Source organism: Urocampus carinirostris, chromosome 20 (assembly GCF_059441175.1).
Source record: "Urocampus carinirostris isolate Australia breed hairy pipefish chromosome 20, RoL_Ucar_1.0, whole genome shotgun sequence".
Classification (NCBI taxonomy): Eukaryota; Metazoa; Chordata; class Actinopteri; order Syngnathiformes; family Syngnathidae; genus Urocampus; species Urocampus carinirostris.
This window is the reverse complement of record NC_142368.1, coordinates 25,114,912-25,136,388: the sequence shown is the minus strand read 5'-3', so window position 1 is coordinate 25,136,388 and position 21,477 is coordinate 25,114,912. Positions and strand designations below refer to the sequence as shown.

The window sequence follows — 21,477 nt, the reverse complement described above, 5'->3', positions numbered from 1 at the left end:
CAATTTCAGTTGTATTTCATTGCATGAATAGGGCTCAAATAGATTTTATTTGATTTAAAGGGACATTTTGTTTTATTTGAGTATATTTCGCTGCATTGTGTCGTGCAACTAAAACATGCGCTAAAAAGCACAAAGATTTATACCAACTATGGAGACTCAGTGACCAAACAGTATTAATTGTTTTGTTCTGTTTTTCACTAAGCCTTCGAGTAACATTTTTGGCACCTATGTAGCAAGATAACAGAAAATTATTTTGGTTCCCTTCCTGTGAGGCTCATGTTATGTAAAATGAATACAAATTTCTCCACTCACAAGTATTGTATTTTTAAAGAAATCCTTTTTTCTTAACATGATAAGCCTTTACTGGTGCAACTGCCTTCATAGTAAGTGCTAATACTAAATTCACATTTTATTGCAAATATGTAATTTCATTCATTTTAATTATATATTTTTCATGTTTAATTACGATTTTAATGAGTTTTAGTGATCAGGAAGATGTGTTTTATAGGTATTTATCATTCACTTGGACACATTTGGAAGGTCAGGAACGGGCCAATTAGTTTTTCATTATTTCATATGTGGAAAATTGGCTTGTTGCATGAGCAATTCAAGCTACGAGCAGAGGTATCAGTGGATCTCACGGATGATGACTTCCAATGGTATAAAGACAAAATAACACTGTCAATCAAGGCAAGGAGAGCAATTTCCAGTGGTGAAAACACATTATGTTAAATATGGTAGCTAGTTTTAGTTTTTACAAAACTGTGTCTCTCCAATCCCGCAGACGTCAGTGAAAATAATCTTCCTCCTGGTTGTCAGCAGCCAATGTTGGCCGACGTCAAAGAGGAGGAGCTGCAGGAACACATTAAAGACGAAGGAGTTATCACAGAGTACTTTGTTGCCGACTCCCATTTGAACACAGAAGAAAGTAAAAATGAAGGGAAGATACTAAAGCAGGTTTCGAGCGGTGTGTGGGATCAACAAAGAGAAACAAAAAATGAAGACGATCAAGGTGAAGGGTCGCTAGCAGACAGCAATTTGGCTCCACTGTCAGATGATGACGAAACGTCTCATTCTGAAGACGACCAACAGTCCGATAAAGCCCCTGCACGTGACACTGATGCCAAATGTTGGAAATGTTCTCACTGCAGAAAAGCTTTTCAAACCCTGTCTTACTTGAAACGCCATCTGCATGTCCACACAGGTGAGAAACCTTTTGCCTGCTCTGTTTGTGGTCAGAAATTTTCTCGCAAAGATCACCTAGAACTCCACACCAGAATCCACACTGGAGAGAAACCCTTTGCCTGCTCTGTTTGTGGTGAAAAATTTACTCGAAAATCACACCTAAAAAGACACACAATAATACACACTGGTGAGAAACAATTTGCCTGCTCTGTTTGTAGTGAAACATTTGCGCGAAAAGCAACCCTAAAAAAACACACAAAAACGCACACTGGTGAAAAACCATTTGCCTGCTCTGTGTGTGGTAAAGAATTTGCTGTCAAACAATTCTTGACAGTACACACAAGTACACACATTGGTGAGAAACATTTTGCTTGCTCTATTTGTGACAAAACATTTTCTAAGTTAGCACACCTTAAGAGTCACACAATAATTCACACTGGAGAAAAAACATTTTCCTGCTCTGTTTGTGGTAAAGAATTTGCTCGCATACAACACTTGACCCTACACGCAATTACACACACTGGTAAGAAACCTTTTGCTTGCTCTGTTTGTGATCAGAAATTTGCCCGACGAGGACACCTCGTATTACATGCACAAGTCCACACTGGAAAGAAACCCTTTGCCTGCTCTGTTTGTGGTGAAACATTTGCTCAGAAAGCACATTTAAAAGGTCACACAATAATCCACACTGGAGGGGAACCGTTTGCCTGCTCTGTTTGTGGTAAAACATTTGCTCGCAAAACACACCTAAATGATCACACACGAACACACACTGGTGAGAAACCTTTTGCTTGCTCTGTTTGTGGTAGAAGATTTGCTCAGAATACACACCTAAAATATCACACAAGAACACACACCAGTGAAAAACCCATTGCCTGCTCTGTTTGTGGTAAAACATTTGCCGTCAAACAACAATTGACAGTACACACAACTACACACATTGGTGTGAAACATTTTGCCCGACAAGGACTCCTATTAGAACATGCACAAGTCCACACTGGCGAAAAGGCTTCTGATTGTCCGGTTTGTGGGGAAATGTGTTCAAGTAAGGCTGGAGCTGAGTGTCACAAATGTATCGGTAAAAGTAGCAATGATCATTAAAGCTTTAAAACAATCTTGTTTTGCATTTACTGGATGTAAAATAAAACACACGCACACACACACATATGTCTATATACATACACACACATATATATATATATATATATAATTATTCTTCCCTGAGCAAGTATTCAAAATGTCGTAAGGGACTACATTCTGGTATGTCATCATGTGAAATATTTTATACATGTTCATATTAATAATATCCAATTTGTAAGTAGAGCGCTTGTTTTAACGCTATTTTGTTCTGATAATAATAACAATGGCATCGAATAAGTGTGTGCTTTTAATGATGTACTTGTACAGCTTTTAATAAATAAGGTGCTAAATCACCATGAATGTTTCTTTTATTGTTTTTGTCTTTTAATATTTTCAACTTCAATTACAGTTGCATTTAACTGTTCCAAAGGGCGTTAGATTTTTTTAATGTCTGCTCCCCAAAACTGTAATGAGGTTATTTTCGCTTCCTTCAATAGGCAATTTCGAGAATTGTCCACTGGATGGCAGCCCACATTTTTTTCCGGTAATCCAGTCAACGATGGCGTTGTAACCTATTTGTGATTACGTCAGCGTCTCTTTTCTAACGCATCAATTTCATGATAATTGCTTTATTATTACGTTTATTTCTACAACTGAGCGGCGCTGGCAAAGAAAATGTTTGTTATACTCCGCAGATCTCAAGTATGTGTTTGAATACCGCAAGAAAATGTGCACAAGGACGAAAATTGAAGATGAACAGGCGTTGCATACGAGGGATCTTTGCGGAGATCAAGAGTAGATGGAGCAACAATGTCAACAAATATATAATTTGTATCAAGAGCTTCAAGTTGGCTTGTGTCGTGCAGTTTTGTCTCCTGTTTACTTGATAATATTGTAAACCAATATCCCTGTATTATCTGCGACCCAGTCTCATCTAGACACTGATTAATAAGCCCTAGTCGAGCGTAGGCATATACAGTGAAGAAAATAAGTATTTGAACAACCTGCTATTTTGCTATTTTACCCACTTAAAAATCACAGAGGGGTCTTAAATTTACATCGTTGATGCATGTCTACTGTGGGACAGATGTACTAAAAAGAAAATTTCAGAAATCAAAATGCATGATTTTTTTTAACCAAATTATTTGTATGATTTGGCTGCAAATAAGTATTTGAACACCATAGAAAATGAATTTTAATATTTGCTACTGTAGCCTTTGCTATTACAGAAGTCAAACGTTTCCTGTAGCTTTTCACCAGGTTTGCGCACACTGAAGGATCTCTATATCAGTCAGGTTTCTGGGCTGTTCCTGAGAAGTTTGAGCTCCCTCCAAAGATTTTCGATTCAGTTCAGGTCTGGAGACTGGGCCATGCTAGAACAATGATATGCTTCTTACGGAGCCACTCCTTGGTTTGGTTGGTCCTGGCTGTGTGCTTCGGGTCGTTGTCGTGTTGGAAGACCCAGTCACGACCCATTTTAAATGCTGACTGAGAAAGGAGGTTGGTCCCAAAAATCCTGCAATGCACTGCCCCAGTCATCCTCTCTTCAATACGGTGCACGTGTCCTGTTCCAAGTGCAGAAAAACACCCTCAAAGTACTACTATGCTTTACATTAGGGATGGTGTTCTTGGGTTTGTACTCTTCATTCTTCTTCCTCCAAACACGCTAAGTGTAATTTCTACCAAAAGGTTCTATTTTGGGCTCATCTGACCTCAAAACTTTCTCCCATCACTCCTCTGTATTATCCAAATGGTCATATGCAAACTTAGGACGGGCCTTGACATGTCCTGGTTTAAGCAGGGGAACCTTTCGTGCCATGCATGATTTCAAACCATAACGTCTTCATGTATTACCTACAGTAACCTTGGAAACGGTGGTCCCAGGTCTTTTCAGGTCATTGACCAACTCCTGACGTGTAGTTATGGGCTGATTCCTCACATTTCTTAAAATCAATGAGACACCAAAAGATGATATCTTACATGGGGTTCAACTCTAATTGAGATTGACTGTCATGTTTAGTTTCTTCCATTTTGTAATGACATCTCCAGCAGAGAACCTTATTTCAAATAATGACTAAGTTGTAAAAAAGTCATGCATTGTTATTTCTGGAATTTTCTTCTTAGTTTATCTCTCTCACAGTGGACATGCACCTACGGTGAAAATGTCAGACCCCTCCATGATTTTTAAGTGGGAGAAATAGTAAAATAGCAGGGTGTTCAAATACTTATTTTCTCCATTGTGTGTCCATATATTTACACACACGCACACACACACACACATATATATATATATATATATATATATATATATTATATATATGTATACGTATATACCTCATCTCATCAGCCGTACCGCTTATCCTCATTAGGGTCGCGGGGGGGCTAGAGCCCATCCCAGCCATCTCCGGGCAGTGGGCAGGTGACACCCTGAACTGGTTGCCAGCCAATCACAGGGCACACAGGGACAGACAACTCACTCGCTCATTCACACCTAGGGACAATTTGGACCGGCCGATTCACCTGAAATGCATGTTTTTGAAATGTGGGAGGAAACCGGAGTGCCCGGAGGAAACCCACGCAAGCACGGAGAGAACATACAAACTCCGCACAGGAAGTCTGGAGCTGGATTTGAACCCACGCAGGAGGTTCCCATGACATGAACTGTGCCGCACAAGCGCTAACCACTGCGCCGCCGTGCTGCCTTATACGTATATACATTTTCTTAAATTATTTGACATAGTATCTAAAATGTAGTATCAATAGACTACAATCTGGTGCATCATCATGTGGATGTATATTTTGTACATGTTCTTTTGAATTATGTACTCTTTGCAAGTAAAGCACTTTTCACATCATGTAATATTGACGAAGATTACAATGACATCAATTAAGTATTTAGTTCTATTTTAATTATGTAAGTGTACAGATGTTAAAAAAATACGTGTTAAATCACCAAAAAGCGGCAGGGGTTCTTTTGGTACAAAATGCCGCAGCGATGCTTTTAACTAGGACAAAAAAGTCCGATCACATCACGCCGATTTTGGCTAACCTGATTTGGCTCCCTGTTAGCCTAAGATGTGATTTCAAGGTTCTCTTAGTATTATACAAAATCATACATGGACTTGCTCTCTCATATCGTTCAGATCTGATTTCCCTCTATGTTCCGGTCTGAAGCTTTCGTTCTGAGAGCGCCGGTCTTCTGGTAATCCCAAGAGCCAAGAAGTGTTCCGCTGGTTCGAGAGCGTTCTCCATCCGGGCACCGGTGCTGTGGAATGCTCTTCCTCCTGAGATCTGATCTGCAACCTCAGTGGAAATGTTTAAATCTAAGCTTAAGACTCACTTCTACGCTATAGCATATGAATAACCTATACTTTTCGTGGACAATATCTCTGTATTATTTGTGATTGCAACATCCTTTGCTGTCTGGTAATCCTGGAAGGGGGATACACCATGTGCGGTCCCTTTTCAAGGTTTCTTCAGTTTCCTCATGTTGAGGTTTTTTGAGTTTTTCCTTGCCCTCATGTTGGTTCCAGATCAGGGGATGGTGTAATAATAATATGAAAAAAAATGTCTATGTAATAACCTGTGAAGCCCTTTGAGACTCTTTGTGATTAAGGGCTATACAAATAAAAATGACTTGACTTGGTTGTTAATTATTTTCATGCATCACAGTTCTATTTAACCGTGCTAAAAGTGGCTGCAAAAAAAATCTCCACAAGTCATAGTTGAATATTAAGTTGTGAATAATTTTAAATCAAATGGGACTTAAATCCATCCAAATTCGAGTTTAACAATTTGGTAAATGCAATTCCAAAGCAATTAATGTTTATAAAAGCTGAAACTCTGAAACACCTACAAATAACCCACAAATACATTAACATCTTATACAGGGGGTGTCAATTCTGGACAGTAAATGATGACCTCATAAGGCAATGCTTAACAATATTGACATTTCCTAGAAAAACAAACAAAAATGAAATTTGATCACACTGTGATAAATAGAATCAGAACTGTATATTTAAAACTACCTATAACCCCTAAACGTTAAAGAAACACACTTTAAAATGATGAATGATATTTATCCGTCAAAAAATGTATTAAAAGCACGTTTTAAAATTCAAGATAGTATTAGCTCATTTTGGGCACAACGGCGGCCCAGTGGTTACCGCGTGTGCGGCACAGTTCTGAGGTCATGAGATGGAACCTCCTGTGTGGAGTTTGCGTGTTCTCCCCGTGCTTGCGTGGGTTTCCCCCGGGCACTCCGGTATCCTCCCACATTCCAAAAACATGCATGTCAGGTTAATTAGCCGGTCCAAATTGTCCCTAGGTGTGAATGAGCTAGCGAATTGGATGTCCCTGTGTGCCCTGCGACTGGCTAGCAACCAGTTCAGGGTGTCCCCTGCCCACTGCCCGAAGATAATTGGGATGGGCTCCAGCACCCCCGCGACCCTACTGAGGATAAGCGGTGCAGATAATGGATGGATGGAACGATGGATCTGCTCATTTTGCAAAATTGAGATTAGAACCACTGACAACATGTTATTCTTGTGTCCAATTATACAAGTATTTTGGCAAAAAAATCAGCTCTGGCTTACTCCTGTCGTCTCCACTGTTCCTACCAACTTGACTAGAGATCAGATAATATTTGGACCCTTTTTACAGGACAATAATGACGAAAATGCAATAAATCTTATCATATGTACAGAAAAAAATGTTCATCCATACAAAAATTATCAAAAGTGTAAACCTGTTATTCAGAATGTTGTCAGTGATTTTTTTTGGAGGGTGGAACTTTTGAGTTTGATGAACACTCCCAGTGTCTAAGGGATTTTTAATATACTCATGAATCTGCCCCGTGTATGGACTTAGTTATTTTAATTATTTACTTTCTTCATTTGTATTTCCACAGCACCTGACACTCTCTAGAAAATGTTATTGTATTGTTTTTAGACTTTTCCATGCTATTTTTTGTATTAGCAATGTTCAATAAAAATGTTTTTAAATGAAATCCTTCAATGAAGTACCGGTAATTTTGAAAATTGTCCTCAGGATGGCAGCATCAACAAGAAGGTTCTTGGAAAGAGTTTAGTAATAATCTTCGCAATTGGTCAACATTTTTCTGCTACTCCAATCAATGACGCGAATGGATTGGCGTCATCGCGTCTGCTGAAGCCTCCATTTTCTTGCTAGTCCTCCATCTTCTTGATAATAATAGCTTTATTATTACGTGTATTTCTTCAACTGAGCGGCGCTGACTAAAGAAACACGTTTGTTAAAATCAGCAGATCCCAAGTGTGTGTTTGACTAAGGCCCAAAAATGTGCACGAGGACGAAAATCGAGTATGGCATGGATCTTCGCGGAGATCAAGAGATTACGCGACAATGTCAACAAAGCGATACTTTGTACAAGGAGCTTCAGTTTGGCTTGAACAGTGCAGGTTTGTCTCTGTTTACTTATAAACATTTTCAAATAATATCTCGGTATTTTCTTTCACACTGTCTCGTCTGAGCACTCTGTCCTATTTTATAAGGCAAGGTCTAACGTTGACATACGGATACTCTGTGTTTCCCATAAGATTTTGGGAGACTGGTGGGAAGGTCTCTGACCCTCGGGGTAGGGTGTGTGTACATTTTCAAGCCTGGTGTATCTCTTTAGGGCATTTTGAGACCACTGAATGTAATATAAATTGCTGTATATGAACACAACAGGTTGGTATCATCCTTAAGAGCACACACAGACATATCAGGAATATCCATCCATTATCTGCACCTCTTATCCTGAGAAGGGTCGCGGGGGTGCTGGAGCCCATCCCAACTATCTTCGGGCAGTGGGCAGGGGACACCCTGAACCGGTTTCCAGCCAGTCGCAGGGCACACATGGACAGACAATTCGCTCGCTCATTTACACCTAGGGACAATTTGGACCGTCTAATTAACCTGAAATGCATGTTTTTGGAATTTGGGAGGAAACCTGAGTGTCCGGAGGAAACCCATGAAAGCACGGGGTGAAAATGCAAACTCCACACAGGAGGTTCGATCTCATGACCTCAGAACTGTGCCGCACACGCGCTAACCACTGTGTCGCTGTGCTGCCCATATCAGGAATATTTTAAATTTAATTTTAAGTCAAAAAGCCATGACACAAAGTCATTAATTAACTCACATATTCATTCAGTCCATTGTTCATTCACTCACTACTGACACACTTTGTACCCCACCATTGAACATTTAATTTTTTCTTGGCTTTGTAAAGAAAATTTTCATGGCTCTTCCAAAATTAAACACTTCAGGACTTGGTCCATTTATGGAGACTCTCAGGCAGGCAGCAAGGTGTTCTTCTTACAGTCTGTTCCTGAGCTCTGATTTGACCTAGAAGATAACTTCAATTAGCCAAAAGTAATTAAAGTGGGGGGTGCCTTTGGAGCACACACGACTGTGGAGGTCCCAAACGAGTCTGGCGAGCCACCACAGTCTCGTTCAATGGTGGGAAACACTGGATACTGAACTATGGCAATACTTGTACCGTAATCTTTCTTTTTTCAATACCTTGATAGTCATAACCCACTAAACCAGGAGTCAGTAACCCAGGAATTTGAATGAGCCATATCTGACACAAAAAAAACTGGAGCCGTGAAAAAAATGAAAGCCTTATATGAACCAAATAATTAATGCAACACATCTTGTATGTATTTATATTAGTCTTCTATCTTTATGACTCAGTTGGATGCAGCACATCCTGTGGAAAATGATACACCGCGCGACTTCTGTGTTGAAGCATACTACCTTACGTTTAAGTTCATTACAATGTTAAGGAATTACAGTATGTTTCATTGCTTTGGTAAAACAAAGAAATGCAATAAAGAAATCCAAATTTTGATGTCATTTTTGTTTTGAGGAATTTTGAAAAGAAAACAAATGAAACGCCCATAATGAGCCGCATATCTCGGCAACAAAAAAAATGTGCAATAAAACACAGCTTGGATTCTTAAAGAATGAAACAGCAACCTTTTACAAACTAGTTAAAGTCCAATTAGTACAATTAAAGTGTGATTTCTGTGCAAATGTCACAAGTCATTGCATGGGCGAAACGCAGCATTATTGATGGTTTTAAACTGTAAATATGTTATTCTACTGTTGCATACTATTCTTGCTTAGTGTGCCATTCTCGCCTAGTTCAATAGTTTTAATATTGTTGATACGATAACATGTTGTTGTGAGTTTAAACAGGTGTTGATACGATAACATGTTGTTAGTGAAAACAGGTCATAACTTTTATTTCTCACTCCCCCTCCCTTTAGCAGAAGAAACCTCATGTAAACTAGGGCGTTCCTAATTTAATAAAAGGCAAGGAAAAGGGGACTGTCAGTTAGAGTGAGTCTGGTATATTGAAAGGGCAGTCTCCGCTCATTCTCCTTGCAAGTAAGTCATACTCACGTCTCTGTGTCTTCTTTGAGTGCATGTTTTATTATAAGTGTTGGGGTTAACCTAACAATTATCCTCTTATCTTCCTTCTGATACCAATCGCACCCAATGCACCCATTGTTGGGCCTGAGCAACAAAACACAAATAATATCCTATGTGTCGTTTAAAATAAATACTGACAAAAATCAGAAATCACTCAATTAAAAGTTAATAAGTTAATAAGTCCACTCAAGATCAACAGAATAATCCAATTCCTTCTACGACTTTGATGTGAAGCACTATGAAGAATCAAATCATGGCTGCTGGATTCTTGGTATGGGATCACCGAGATTTCCCAGTCGAGGGATTTTCCCAGTAGGGAAAAAAAAACAAATAATCTTTGACATTGTCGGATTTGATTAAAATGTTAAAATCTGTTATCATGAGAAATGTTTTACTTGTGCATCAAAGCAAACTTTTAACACTTCTTAGAGACCGAAGCAAAACTCACTTTGTGTCCATTGTGACTCACACCATCACGGGTGTATTCAACAAAGATTTATTTTCAAGCATTGTCTTGTTAACAATTGCTTTTGATAATCTCAGGTTCTGTCTGTTGTCAACGCTTTTTGTGCCTGTTCTGCCCGCAGCGAGCAATTACCAAAGGCATGCAATAGGTTCTTGCTATGATGTATACAATGTCTTTTTTTCTTGCAAAACTTTGTTGAAATGGAATAACAAATCATTTTTCCCCAATTAAAATAACATATTTCTAACTCGCTTTTTAACAGGGGGTTATATGTGTCTTCTGTTCTGTAGATCTCAATGAAATATATCTTCCTCCTGGCTGGCAGCAGCCAATGTTGGCCGATGTCAAAGAGGAGGAGCTGCAGGAAACCATTAAAGACGAAGGAGCTATCACACAGTTCCTTGTAACTGACGCCCATTTCAACATCAGGGATCAAAGTCAAAATGAAGAAAAAATACAAAAGGAGCTTATAATTGGTGGATGCAGTCAACAAATGAAGAAAAAAGACGACAAACACAGCGAAGTGTCACTAGCAGAAAGCTATTTAGCTCCACTGTCAGATGATGACGACACGACGCACTCTCTTAACACTGATGAGGGCCAACAATTCGATTTAGCCCTGATACGTGTCAATGACGACAAACGCTGGAAATGTTCTTACTGCGGAAAAGCGTTTCGAAAACCGTCTTCCTTGAAAATTCATCTGACGGTCCACACTGGTGAGAAGACTTTTGTCTGCTCAGTTTGTGGTAAAACATTTGCTCGCAAACAATTTTTGACAATACACACAAGTACACACTCTGGCGAAAAACCCTTTGCCTGCTCTGTTTGTGGTCAGAAATTTTCTCAGAATGGACACCTTAAAAATCACATAATAGTCCACACTGGTGAGAAACGCTTTGCCTGCTCTGTTTGTGGTAAAACCTTTGCTCATAAAGCACACCTTAAAAGTCACACAATAATACACACTGGAGAGAAACCCTTCGCCTGCTCTGTATGTGGTAAAAAATTTGCTCGCAAACAAAATTTGACCCTACACACAGGTACACACACTGGTGAGAAACCATTTGCTTGCTCTGTTTGTGGTCAGAAATTTTCCCGACAAGTATACCTCATATCACATGCACAAGTGCACACTGGTGTGAAACCCTTCGCTTGTTCTGTTTGTGGTAAGAAATTTGCTCAAAAAGCACATGTAAAAAGTCACACAATGATACACACTGGAGAGAACCCATTCGCCTGCTCTGTTTGTGGTAAAACATTTGCTCATAAAGCACACCTAAAAAGTCACGCAATAATACATAGCGAAGATAAACCCTTTGCCTGCTCTGTTTGTGGTAAATATTTTGCTCGTAAACAATATTTGACACTACACACAAAGACACACACTGGTGAGAAACCTTTTGCATGCTCTGTTTGTGGTAGAAAATTTGCTCAGAAAGCTCACTTAAAATATCATACAAAGATACACACTGGTGAGCAACATTTTGCTTGCTTTGTTTGTGGTCAGAAATTTGCTCGAAAAGCTCTCCTTACAGCACATGCACAGGTCCACAATGGTTAGAAAGCTTTTGCCTGCTGTGATGGTGGTTAAATGTTTTTAAGTACTGCTGGAGTTGAGTGTCACAAATGTATTGGTTAGAGTAGCAATGATCATTAAAGTTTTACACAATCCTTTTTTGCATTTATTGTACATACAATAAATCACATCTACCACTGAATTTATATATATATATATATATATATATATATATATACAGTGGCTTGCGAAACTATTTGCCCCCCTTGAACTTTGTGACCTTTTGCCACATTTCAGACTTCAAACATCAATATATAAAACTGTAATTTCTTGTGAAGCATCAACATTAAGTGGGACACAATCATGAAGTGGAACACACTTTATTGGATATATTAAACGTTTTTAACAAAAAAAGAAAAAGTGGGGGTGCAAAATTATACACCTGAGGAGTCTGGAGAGGGGTCAGAGGAGAAGGACTAGAGTTGAATGAATTGAGTGCAGCTAGAGAGGTACGAGTGAAACCGTTGGAGGGGGTGTAGGATAGACCAAGTGAAGAGAGTCTGCTCAGAAGGGTGGAAAGGCAAATGGTGTCAAAGGAAGCGCTAAGGTTGAAGATGACGAGAAGGGAAAGTAGTCCAGAATCAGCGGCAATGAGTAGGTTGTTTGTAATCTTGATAAGTGCAGTTTCAGTACTGTGGCACGGAGGGAAACCAAACTGAAAGGGTTCAAATAAACTGTTGGTAGTGAGATGAGCATGAAGTTGGGATGAGACTACTTTTCTGAGGATTTTGGCTATGAATGGTAGGTTAGAGATAGGGCGGATATTGTTAAAGTTATTGGGGTCTAAACCAGGCTTTTTTTCAGGACAGACAAGACCATGGAGGTTTTAAGGGCAGATGGGGAAAGAACCAGTGGAAAGTCAAGTCACTTGACTTGGAAAGTGAAGAATGCTTAAGGGCAGAATTTAGGGGAAGCAGAGAAGTGAAGCAGGATTTTAGCAGGGAAGATGAAATAGGGTCAAGCATATTCGGGCTTGTACAGGTGTTAATAAATGACGTACTAAAATGCCAAAAATGACAGTGGGTTCTTTTGTTGTTTTATTTTTGTTTGTTTTTCCATTTCGCGATTTTATTTTTCACTTACAGTTTTCTTTAATTATGCCAAAAGGTTTTAAAATATATATTTGATTTGAGTTAATCGTCTGCTCAAAAAAATCTCCCCCTAAGTATCGTCGATTCTTTCAATGTGGCAATTTTTAAAAGTGTCCCCTCGATGGTAGCACCAACAACGAGCAGTATCTTGCAAGGGTTTAGTAGTCCTTTCTGTGATTGGTCAATATTCTTCCCGCCAATCCAATCAACAATGCTGTTGGAGTGACGTCGGCACTTCTGCTAAAGCCACCATTTTCTTGCTAATCCTCCATTCTCTTGTTAATAATTGGTTTATTATTACGTGTATTACTTCAATTGAGCCGTGCTTGCAAAGGAAACCCGTTTGTTATACCCGGCAGATCTTAAGTGTGTGTTTGAATATTGCGAAAAAATGTGCACAAGGACGAAAATCGAGTATGGCTTGGATCTTCGCGGAGATCAAGAAGAGATGGAGCGAAAATGTCAACAAAGAGACAGTTTGTACAATGAGCTTCAACTTGGCTTGAACAGTGCAGGTTTGGCTACTTTTTAATATTTTCAAACAATATTTCTGTATTTTCTGTTACCCTGTCTCATCTGAGCACTGCCCAGTTCATAAGGCAGGGTTGAATGTAGACATACAGATACTGAACAATGGCTACAAAGTAATCCTTTTTTCGCGGGAATGCGTTCTATAAAGGTCCCACAATAGTCAAAACCCACTAAACCAGGAGTCAGCAACCCAGAATATTGAAAGAGCCAGATCTGACGAAAAAAACTAATTTTTTCTGGAGCCGGGAAAAAAAACCTATATGAGCCTACTAATTAATGTAACACATCCTGTATCTAAATGAGCTATTTTGGCATACTATCTTTATCATCTAGTTGAATGCAGCACATCCAGTGGACAGTGATGCACCACAGCCATTTTCTTGAAGGATACCACCAAAAGTTTATCTTCATTACAATATTAATGAATTACAGAATGTTTCAATGCTTTGATAAAAAATAAATGCATTACATAAATGCCATTTTTGATGTAATTCTTCTGAGGATTTCGGGGAAAAAAAACAAAACAAAATAGAACATGCATAATCTGCTGCAAATGTCACAAGTCAGTTTTACTGCATGGGCAAAACGCAGCAACATCCTCTTCTCTTTCTTTAGATACCAAATCAACGCACTTGGACCTGAGCAACAAAACATAAATAATCTCTGTAAGTGTCATTAAAATATATATTGAAAAAAATCATAAATCATTCAATTTAAAACAGCTACTTTGTTACTAAAAGGTGTTTATGTCAGGATTCTACAGACATGGGGACTTGAGACTTAGTGACTTGGACTCGAGTCGACTCGAGTCGCTGTTTTTATGACTTGTGACTTGACTTGGACTTGGCAATCTAAGACTCGGGACTTGACTTGTGACTTGACTTGCCCAAGAAAAAAATACTTGGGACTTACTTGGGACTTGAAGGTGAAGACTTGAGACTTACTTGAGACTTGCACATGTGTGACTTGGTCCCATGTCTGGGATTCTATCCCTACCCGTTTAATGTGACTTCTGTTTTTAAATTGGGGCTGTGGCAAGTGGTTCACTTATATTGTGATGGTGCCCTTGTTTTGTGTCCGAATTTAAAGTCATGGAATTGAGTTCAAGTTTTAATGACAATTCAAATTAATTACAAAAAGGTTAACCAAATAAGCAAAAATAACACAATTGTGATGTTTTCCAATTCAGAGAATTCCAAAGCCTCCAACACAGGAAACACGAGAGAGAGGAAAACAAGCAATAGGACAAATGCGGCAAAGTAGTTACTCTCCACATTTTCACAGTATTTGAAAACAAAGTGTTTGTTTCATGTTTGTCCTCCTACAGAAACCATATTATAAGAAAAAAAAATCCTTGCTAATCTTTTTTCAATCTGTAAACATTATTAGAAAAGCTCCAACGAGCCACTCAACATCGCTAAAGAGCCGCATGTGGCTCATAAGCCGCGCATTGCTGACCCCGGCATTAGATAGAAACCTTTATTTGTTTATTCAATACTCAGTTCTGTTGTACTTTGAAACCAAAGAACAACCCCAATTTACAGGCTCAAACATTTGTCTAACAAATATAAGTCCTGTACTTTTTGCTCATGTCGATGTTAATTTTAGTTGTATTGTGCACAAGATGGCGATTACACGAACAACCACACGTAATGTGCGCGTATAGCAGAAAAGTTAAAGACTCGCAACTAGTTATCGGAATCCTGGCTCCATTTAGAGAACCGTCTCTTCCGCCTTGGCTCTTTAAAAGAGAGGTTATTTCGGATTACTTGAGTCAAGAAGTCAAACTTTGTCGACAACACTCACAAGATGTGGTACAGGGAGTGTCCGTGTGGAAGACAATGTGGGACACAGCTGACATTTTTGGCAGACACCAAAAATGCATATAGCACAGCCTGTCAATATTTCAATAACATAAAATACAGGGGTCTCCAACCTTTTTCAAAGTAAGAGCTACGTTTTCTTACTAGTTAATGCAAAGGGCACCCAGTTTGACATGCATTTCTAAAATGACAACGTATCATGTTATTACTAGGTTGTTATATTTGGGGATTTGACGGATATCGGTATTGGCTTTTTATTAATTAAATAAAAAAATATTTTAAACTGTGTAAAAGTAGCAGGCGAGAACTTCGCTTTGAAAGTCAAGTTATACTCTCACTCACTCCTCTCCCCACCCGCCAAGGCAATTTAAGTCATGTTGGTTGCATTGACATTTTTATTTATTGCAAAATGTTTCAGGGAGGTATTTAAATTTATCTTATTCCTTTATACGAGTTGCTGCTTAGCCTAATATTATTTTATTAAAGTGAAAGATTGGTCATGTTATTTTTGTTAAAATTCTAATGTACTTACTTGCTATAGAAGGTTTCAGACAGCTATTAAAATTTCATTTGAATTTATAACAAATGTTATTTTTTTTTTTTCACATGACTGAAAATGTCTTACGCCAGTCTTTGATCTTTTACAGCAATATCGTCTCCAAATATCGGTTATCGGCCACCTCTTGATACTCATAATCGGCACCCATCCATCTCCAGACTGTTTTTTTGTGTAGGGGTTTTCTCCCTCATATGAAACAGTACTGATTTAAGTGGTTACCAGTAGCAGGAGAAGCCTCCTGATCTGACTCAGATACAGCACCTTCATCATCTGGTCGCCGTTGTTTTTTGGTGTATATCTCCATCCCGCTCTTCATAGACAAACCGTACCTTTGCATTGACAAGCAGCGGCATCTGACAATACTAATACTAGATTTTAAATCACTAGGGGGAATCTATTTTGTTTATAAGTTTTGAGTATCACATCATACAATATTGTTTTTTGGCAGTTTCATCCTATAGCGGTGACATAATTCAAATCTGAATTTTGTAACATAACACTTATCACCTTCAAGTATCCAGTTTTAATAACTCTATTGCAGCATTTACGGTACATGATCATTTAAAAACATTCTACGCCACAAATATCGTTGATTAGTTTTGGAGATCTGGGTGAACGTTGTCATATCGAGAGGCATGCTAAAGGCACATACATAAAAAGCCATTTGGTGGTGTTCAAGCACCTGCTCCTTCCTATTGGAAGTCGGGTTAAATAGACGCAGTCAACCACTTAAAAAAATCATCTTACTAGAAAATCACAATGACCCAGCAGTGGTTAGCTATTTTCAGAACGGGTTCACGGGCACCTCAGCTGTTCTGAGGAGGCAACTAGGTGCCGGTGGGCACCATGTTGGAGATCCCAGATGATTTATGATTTGAATTTATAAAAATGCAGCACAAACTACTGTTTTTTGGGAAAATATTTTTACTATTGGACAACCTTGAATGTGATTGCATAAGATGTCTGATATTTCGACTATCATACCTCACTGTTGTTCATTGCTTTGATTATTATGCAATATTTACATCATTGTCACAATCGGCCGATCATGTTGCTGTTTTTGTCAGACCAGGGAGGGCTTTTACAATAGGTTGGAATGTTTTATCTGAGGTTTACGCTCTCCCCTGTTCTCCTTGCAAGTTCAAAATCCATTGATGTATTTTCTCCTTATTTTGAGTGTTTACAAAACTATAATATTATCAGTAGATTTCAAAGATTTTGCATATACAAAATGGAATGGAGGACGAATAATGACTACTCGATTCCCAAAGTCAGAACTGTGACCACGTCACATAGCTAGTTAAAGGTAAATACATTTACATCCTTATCATTTGTAGTATTTAGTGACATTTTCATAAAAGTACTTTGCCCGCAGTTTATTTACAAAGAGAATGATGGGCAATGTTAACTTTAACAGTCTTAACAAGTCTTAACTGCAGAAGGGTGACAAATTTGAAGGCGGATATTTGTTTGTATTGGACACAGGCTCTGGCATTATTATTGTTTCTTCTGGGGTTCTTTGCCACTTGGATCACTTAGTTTTCCAAAATAAATATATTCAGTCTTTACTTAAAGAATAAACTTTAAGAATGCAGAGCCATCCCAAGTGTCAAGAAACTAGAAAGAGTAACCCGACCTAGTTACAATAACTTCCCAATATAAATTGACACAGATAGGAGGCAAGTCAAGTATATAAAAATACAATAAACAGAAGCATCAGATATTAAAAGGAGATCTTAATTTTGAATGAAATTCTCCTGCTACTGTTATAATGAACAATGTTTTCTTAGTGCTTCAAAGCAACCTTTTAACACTTCAAAGAGAAGAGAAACAAAACTCACCAAAATTGGTCTTATTTGGGCTTTTTGTCCATTGTGACCCACACCATTATAGGTGGAGTCAACAAAGAAAATTAGTTTTTTTTTCCCCAAGAAACTATTTTTAACAATTAATGTTGATAATCTAAGGTAATGTCTGTTGTCTACAAAACTTGGTTGAAACGGATTAACAAATAATGTTTCGCTAATTAAAACAATTTATTTTTTACTCGCTCTTTTGCGGGGTTTAAGTGTATCTTTTTTCCTTCAGATCTCAATGAAAATTTTCTTCCTCCTGGCTGGCAGCAGCCAAGGTTGGCCGACGTGAAAGTGGAGGAGCTGCAGGAAAACATTAAAGATGAAGGAGATATCACACAGTTCCTTGTAACTGATGCCCATTTCAACAATGGGAATGAAAGTCAAAATGAAGAGAAAATACAAAAGGGGCTTCTAAGTGGTGGATGGAGTCAACAAATGAAGACAAAAAACAACGAACAAAGTGAAGTGTCGCTAGCAGAAAGCTATTTAGCTCCACTGTCAGATGATGACGACACGACGCACTCTGTTAACACTGATGAGACCCAGAAGGTCGATTTAGCCCCGACAGGTGTCAATGACGCCAAACGCTGGAAATGTTCTTATTGTGGAAAAGCGTTTCGAAAACCGTCTTCCATGAAAATCCATTTGACTGTACACACTGGTGAAAAGTCTTTTGCCTGCTCAGTTTGTGGTAAAACATTTGCTCGCAAACAATTTTTGGCAATACACACAAGTACACACTCTGGTGAAAAACCCTTTGCCTGCTCTGTTTGTGGTCAGAAATTTTCTCAGAATGGACACCTTAAAAATCACATTACAGTCCACACTGGTGAGAAACCATTCGCCTGTACGGTCTGTGGCAAAACGTTTGCTCGTAAGGGACCCTTGAAAATACACACAAGAACACACACTGGTGAGAAACCCTTTGCCTGCTCAGTATGCGGTAAAAGATTTGCTCAAAGTGGAGGTTTACAAGCACACATAAGAGCACACACTGGTGAGAAACGTTTTTCCTGCTCTTATTGTGGTAAAACATTTGCTCACAAAGTAACTTTAAATGTACATACAAGAATACACACTGGTGTGGAACCTTTTGTCTGCTCTGTTTGTGGTAAAACATTTGCTCGGAAGGTTCACCTAAAAAAACACACAAGAGTACACACTGGTGAGAAACCATTTGCCTGTACAGTTTGTGGTCAAAAATTTGCCAACAGGGGTTACCTAAATAAACACACAATAATACACACTGATCAGAAACCTTTTTCCTGCTCAGTTTGCGGACAAAAGTTTCTACGCAATGGAGCCTTAAAAGTACATATAAGAACACACTCGGGTGAGAAACCCTTTGCCTGCTCTGTTTGTGGTCAGAAATTTGCTCAACAGGGGAATCTCATAACTCATGAACAAACCCACACTGGTGAGAAACCGTTTGCCTGCTCATTTTGTGGTAAAAGGTTTGCTCTCAAGAAACATGTAAAGCATCACATTCGAATACACACTGGTGATTGACCTTTGGCTTGCTTTGTTTGTGGTTAAAGGTCAGTTTAGAAGGACGGACTAAAACATCTTACAACAATACCCACTGGTGAGAAACCACTAGCCTGTTCTCTTTGTGGCCACATATTTGTTGCAAAGGAGCCTTAAAAGTATACACTAGAACACACACTGGCAATAAACTATGTGCTTGCCCTTGTTCTGGCCAAAATTTGCTCACAACGGGGCCTTAAAAGTAAACACACTGGTAAGAAAGCTTTTTCCTGTTCATTGTGTGGCAGAATTAGTGGGTCTGGTGCTGAGATTCATACATGTGTTGGGGAGATTAGCAATGATAAATAAAGCTTGATGCAATCTTCTTGTGCATTTGTGAATCCCGCCCTGGAATTGACCTTTCTCATTTGTTTGAATTGAGTTGATTTTTAAAAAGGTCATATTAATGTGCTTGAGAGTTACAGAATAAAAATAGAGAATGGTTACAATCTGGCATGTTAATGTGTGATTGCATGTTTTGATTTAAAGGCTGTATGTAAATAAATCCTTTGAAAATTACATCATTATGTACTTCTTTTTTGATTATGTAAGAGTCTACCTTCTGATGTACATACAGGACTGTCTCAGAAAATTTGAATATTGTGATAAAGTTCTTTATTTTCTGTAATGCGATTAAAAAAAACAAAAATGTCATACATTCTGGATTCATTACACATCAACTGAACTATTTCAAGCCTTTTATTATTTGAATATTGCTGATTTTGGCTTACAGCTGAAAAAAACTCAAAAATCCCATCTCAAAATATTAGAATACTTCCTCAGACCAAGTAAAAAAATAATTTTATAACAGCAAAACTAAATCAAACATTTGAAAATGTCCATTGATGCACTCAGTACTTGGTTGGGAATCCTTTTGCACGGATTACTGCATCAATCCGGTGTGGCATGGAGGCAATCAGCCTGTGGCATTGCTGAGGTGTTATTGATGCCCAGGATGCTTCGATAGCGGCCTTCAGCTCATTTGCATTTGTAGGTCTGGTGTCTTTCATCTTCTTCTTAACTATACCCCACATATTCTCGATGGGGTTCAGGTCAGGGGAATTAGCAGGCCAATCAAGGACAGTGATGCCATGGTCAGTGCACCAGTTACTGGTGGTTTTGGCACTGTGGGCAGGTGCCAGATCATGCTGGAAAATGAAATCCTCATCTCCATAGAGCTTTTCAGCAGATGGAAGCATGTAGTGCTCTAAAATCTCTTGGTACACAGTTGCATTTACTCTGGACTTGATGAAACACAGTGGACCAACACCAGCAGCTAACATGGCTCCCCAAACCATTGCTGACTGTGGGAACTTCACACTGGATTTCAAGCAACTTGGATTTTGCTCCTCTCCAGCCTTTCTCCAGACTCTGGCGCCTTGACTTCCAAATGAAATGCAAAACTTGCTTTCGTCTGAAAAGAGGACTTTGGACCACTCTGCAACTGTCCAGTGCTTCTTCTCCATAGCCCAAGTCAGACGCTTCTTCCGTTGTCTTGAGTTCAGAAGTGGCTTGACCATGGGAATACGGCTATTGTAGCCCATTTCCCTGACACGTCTGTGAACTGTGGCTTTTGATACCTGGACTCCAGCTTCAGCCCACTGTCTTTGAAGCTCCCCCAAATTCTGGAAGCGGCTCTTCTTCACAATTTTGTTAAGGCTGCGGTCATCTCTCTTGGTTGTGCGTCGTTTCCGGCCACATTTTTCCCTTCCAACAGACTTTTTGTGGATATGCTTTGAAACTGCACTCTGTGAACAGCCTGTTCTTTGAGAAATTTCTTTTTGTGTCTTACCCTCCTAATGGAGGGTATCAATGATGGTCCTCTGGACAGCAGTCAGATCAGCAGTCTTCCCCATACTTGTGATTTAGTTTACTGAACCAAGCTGAGTGTTTTTAAGGCTCAGGAAACCCTCGCAAGGTGTTTCGAGTTCATTTGATGATTCAGGTGATTAGTTGAATAGCCTACTTGTATACTTTTTCATGATATTCTAATATTTTGAGTTAGGATTTTTGAGTTTTCTTAAGCTGTAAGCCAAATTCAGCAATATTAAAATAATAAAAGGCTTGAAATAGTTCAGTTGATGTGTAATGAATCCAGAATGTATGACATTTTTGTTTTTTTAATTGCATTACAGAAAATAAAGAACTTTATCACAATATTCTAATTTTCTGAGACAGTCCTGTATGTTAACATATGTGCTAAATCACCCAACTAATAGTTATTCGGCAATTAATGTTTTTAAGTAAATATCTGTTAAGGAAGTGAAAGAAGAAAATTTACTTTGAATATTCATGCCATGTGAGGAAATGTAAATG

At 38.7% G+C, this 21,477-nt stretch overlaps 2 protein-coding genes across 11 annotated transcripts in view; both read left to right on the top strand.

Moving 5' to 3' along the window:
• The window catches only part of LOC148346709 (uncharacterized), a 66,415-nt gene extending 63,790 nt beyond the window's left edge, over positions 1 to 2,625 (top strand). For 8 of the 9 annotated variants that reach the window (XM_088325189.1, XM_088325191.1, XM_088325190.1 and 5 more), the window contains one exon: positions 785 to 2,625. In XM_088325189.1, the coding sequence (XP_088181315.1) occupies positions 785 to 2,286 (1,502 nt within the window). In that variant the 3' untranslated portion in view covers positions 2,287 to 2,625. Of the gene's footprint in view, positions 1 to 508; positions 691 to 784 lie in introns of all 9 variants that reach the window. The other variant, XM_088325196.1, reaches the window with a different exon arrangement.
• A 4,793-nt stretch (positions 2,626 to 7,418) lies between these two features.
• Positions 7,419 to 19,680, top strand: LOC148346708 (uncharacterized). Of its 2 annotated transcripts, none has more exons than XM_088325319.1 (3): positions 7,419 to 7,703; positions 10,486 to 10,914; positions 17,867 to 19,680. In XM_088325319.1, the coding sequence occupies exons 1-3, from the start codon at positions 7,583 to 7,585 to the stop codon at positions 19,141 to 19,143; spliced, it is 1,827 nt and encodes a 608-aa protein (XP_088181445.1). In that variant the 5' UTR covers positions 7,419 to 7,582; the 3' UTR covers positions 19,144 to 19,680. The 2 variants fall into 2 exon arrangements, with proteins under 2 accessions (XP_088181445.1, XP_088181446.1); XM_088325320.1 differs by lacking the exon at positions 7,419 to 7,703 and adding an exon at positions 9,609 to 9,684.
• The last annotated feature ends 1,797 nt before the right edge of the window (positions 19,681 to 21,477 follow it).